General features: G+C 30.4%; 1 protein-coding gene across 1 annotated transcript; it reads right to left on the bottom strand.

Annotated features, from left to right (window-relative positions):
- Positions 1-737: 737 nt before the first annotated feature.
- Positions 738-3,033, bottom strand: LOC107928423 (1,2-dihydroxy-3-keto-5-methylthiopentene dioxygenase 1). The gene is made up of 5 exons (XM_016859647.2): positions 2,826-3,033; positions 2,654-2,741; positions 2,463-2,557; positions 1,130-1,369; positions 738-1,031 (listed from the first exon to the last, which is right to left on the bottom strand). The coding sequence occupies exons 1-5, from the start codon at positions 2,835-2,837 to the stop codon at positions 903-905; spliced, it is 564 nt and encodes a 187-aa protein (XP_016715136.1). The 5' UTR covers positions 2,838-3,033; the 3' UTR covers positions 738-902.
- Positions 3,034-3,820: the final 787 nt, after the last annotated feature.

Genomic DNA, 3,820 nt, shown 5'->3' with positions numbered 1-3,820 from the left:
AAATCAAATTAATTTTTTTAAAATCTTTTTGTTTTAATTTTATTAGTTACAGACATTTAATCTAAATCTCTTACTAAATTCTCAAATATGTGAGATTGATACTCATTTAATCTACCAAATCAAAGTATAGTTGTTTAATGGGTAAATATATGAAAAGGTCTAAAACGTATTTGAGTTAAACGAATTTGGTAAAATTTAAGACCATTGAACAAGCGTAAACTCTTTGAATTTAAACCGTTTTGAACACAAATTATCTTAGTTTCAGATTTTGCTGATTTGTCCCTTTATGTTTAAGTTAATTAGAATAAACGATTTCAATTTAAACCATTTTGGTTTATTTTATTAATTTCACAATAAAATTAGATTAAAATTAAATAAATAATTTCATCGAATCATAATTACTTACAATTTTATCAATATATATATAAATATTTAGTAAACTCCTAGTAAAATTTTTAAACTCTACAAATAAGATCAGAAGTTAAATAAGTATCCTATAAAAATATAATAAAATATTAAAATAAATAAATATTTAATAAAAAAAGACACGAAACTCAAGTGTACTAAATACTAACCCAACAAACAATAGTTGAATATAATTATATAAAATATTTTTTAATAAAAAACAAATACCCATCTAATTCTAGCCTTATTTTTTCCCCCTTAATTCGATGAGTATCTGTTTCGCTTGAATAGATATTATTAAACAAGAGTTAGTAAATAAAACACATTCATCCTAAATAACATGATATTTATTTATTAATAGATGCAATTCAATGTTTTGATATACAGATGCATAATGTTTTATCAAGTTCAGCCTTTGAGAAACTTATGAAACTAATACATGTACATACATACATGCACGCATATATATAGAGGGGAACTTCATGTAACAAATAGCTCTAATGAGCAGCTAATGGCACCCCAACTTTCTCAGTCAAGCTTTTAATGTACTCTTTCCTTGCAGGGTGGTCCTCCTGGGGCCGATTATACGCTGTCCAAACCGGTTCTCCCAAAAACAACCTCATCAACTGCACAATGTAAACACGCAAATTCGATCAACTGCAGCTCTGAGGTATCCGTAACTTGCTTATAAATTAAGTTCCCTTGATTTTACACATTTTCTTACCTTGACATAGTTGCTGGTGTCGAGAGTGAACCGATGGTAGATTCCAGCAGGCAATATAATAAGATCTCCTCCTTTGATCCAAATCCGAATCCATCGGTCATCCTTGTCCCTAACATCAAAATACCCACTGCCTTCCAGGCAGTAGCGTATCTCTTCGTCAGCATGGATGTGCTCGGTGTAAAAGTTCCTCAGTTTCTCCTCATAGTTGTCAACTTTCTCAGGGCATAAATCAAGCAAATCCTATATGTACAATATAACGATTAGACAAATGAAGGTCCTAAGAACTTCCTCTTCAAATTAGAATAACAAGGCAACTACAATATTCGAACTCAAATGTGAGTGTCAAACATGGATTTTACCAAGTATTTCGAGTATTCAGAGCATCTTTGGAGTGCCGTATCCCCCAAACTCATATCCAAATGTGCCTCGGATTCGTGAAAAATGAAGAGTAGGAATGACATAACTAGGCAAACCAACTTAACAACTCAATAGCCCTTACAAATGCTCTATTAAGAAACAGGAATGTCCCATTGTAAGTTGTGACCAAACCTTTTATCAATGTTGCAATTTGCTTTTGATTTGGAATTGAGTACAACACCTTATTCTATCTATCAACTTCCTCTTCGTATTTACAACATTAGCCCAGTTAACACAACCTAAAAGTAAAAGCTACGTATGCAAGAGAATCCCACCATTTGGGTACAAAGGCGAATGAAATGCAAACTAACTATATAGTATATACCTTGAAATTAGCTCGTAACTTATAACTTACGTTCTGCATTACCTAACGGACTACAGTTAATCACACAATAGATCTCATTTTCAGAACTCAAAAAGAAATCATCTCGAATCATAATTTCACAATACCTCATCTTAGTAATACACATAATAACAGATTAACTATTTGCTCGTTTGCTTATAGCACAAATAACATGTTTTTTTTTTTTTTGGTGTATGTATGTATTTATGTATGCATGCATGAATCTATGTTACTAGAAACCAAGATCCACATCTAGGGGATGTCGTCACTCTAAATAAAGAGTCCTATCAAGATTCGAAAACAAGAAAGACAAGACTACTATACTATTGAGTTTGCAAAGCAAAAAAGCTCAATAGTTTGGTTTGCATCAGCAGTTTCCTTGTAATAAAAACCAAATTGGAATCCCCTTTTTCCCCCAAAAGTAATACAACAGGAACAGGCTTTTTCTAATTCCCATCACACACAATAAAATTCATTCTAAGAGCATAAAAGACAAAGCTAATAGGCAAAGCAACTTAAGCAAGACATTAACACTAATTGAGTCAAAAAATATTATAAAAAAAGTTAGATTACCATGTAATTATAACCTCTGGCTTCTCTAATCTTCTTCAACTCTTCATCGTTCTCGTAATCCTTGGGGTTCAAATGCCAATACAACACTCCCAGCTCTACCATTATTCAAAAGAATCAATCATTTTTATTAAAACCCAAAGCAAAAAACAAAAAACCCAGAAAATCTAACAGCAGAAACGTTTAGAACTCACCTGCCAAGTGCTCCAACGAAACAGGTTCGTTGGGGTTGCGTCGATGAGGAAGCCTTTGGTCTTCTTTGCTTTCATCCATAAACCAAGCCTGTTTTTATCGGTTATTGAAAAAACAAAATTCCCATTACCATTGAAGTTATATGATTGAAACTGGGAAGTTGTAGAAACTTACCTCGATAGCCATGAGTGATGATGACTCGGTGTTGAGACTCAGTGAATGGGATAAGGATTCAACTGTTTGTTAAGTTTAGTGAGTTCCTCCGTTTCGTATTTATCGACAACGTTGAGTTACCCCGTCATGTTAGATTTTAACATTGTTGATTCCCACGTGTCGCCTCTGGTTTTCTCTTGTTATTTTTGTGGTATTTAATTTTATATATAAAATCAATTTTTGCTTCAATTCTTTTTTTATGGCCCGAAAAAAATTTATTTCATTTTAAATTATGAAATGAAATTTAGAGATGAATTATAATTAGTAAAATTATCACAGCCACACGTGTTAAAAAATCTTTTTAAAATAAGAATACTGAATTTTAGAAAAACTAATAAATTAAAAAAAAAAGTAGATTTAGTAAATAATTATATTTTACAAACTAGTAAAAGATTTTGGGCCTAATTTTTTAATCGAATTAATGGGTTTAACTGTTGATGTTAAATGTAGGGTATTATTAGGAAAAAGAAAAATAAGAAAGACTACATCGATTGGAATGGTAGTATTATTAACTTGGGTTTGATTGTTATTTAAATTTATTTGATTTGTTGTAGATTAAGTCTTAATTCGATTGGTATAAATATGATTGTTAATACAGGAGGTTGTAAGTTTGAGTGCATTGAATTACATTATCCTCTTATTTATGGTTATAGATTACATCAAAAAGAACAAATATGATTAGAACCTATATAAAATTTGTTATTATTCAAAAAAAAATTTAAAATTTTATTTAGTTTACAGTTATTTATAACTTTTTATACTTTTATATTATAAAATATATATATTATAAATTAGTGAAAATATCGAACAAATTCGAATGAATGGAAATTTGTCCGGTTTGCTGCTTATTCAAATTCAATTAAATTTTGATTTTGATGTTTTTTTTTGGTGAACTATAAGGAAAAGACTTAACAACAACGCGACTAGCGTGACTCAAACTTAAACCATACCTGAGA

Source organism: Gossypium hirsutum, chromosome A09, assembly GCF_007990345.1.
Source record: "Gossypium hirsutum isolate 1008001.06 chromosome A09, Gossypium_hirsutum_v2.1, whole genome shotgun sequence".
Lineage (NCBI taxonomy): Eukaryota > Viridiplantae > Streptophyta > Magnoliopsida > Malvales > Malvaceae > Gossypium > Gossypium hirsutum.
Note: the sequence above shows the minus strand (reverse complement) of the source record. Positions and strands in the feature narration are given on the sequence as shown.

What these genes read in the sequence shown, in the direction of transcription:
- LOC107928423 (XM_016859647.2), bottom strand. An exon ending in CCAGAGGTTATAATTACATG is followed by an intron (nt 1,370 to 2,462) that starts GTAATCTAACTT and finishes TTGTACATATAG; the next exon opens with GATTTGCTTGATTTATGCCC. An exon ending in ACACCAGCAACTATGTCAAG is followed by an intron (nt 1,032 to 1,129) that starts GTAAGAAAATGT and finishes TACATTGTGCAG; the next exon opens with TTGATGAGGTTGTTTTTGGG.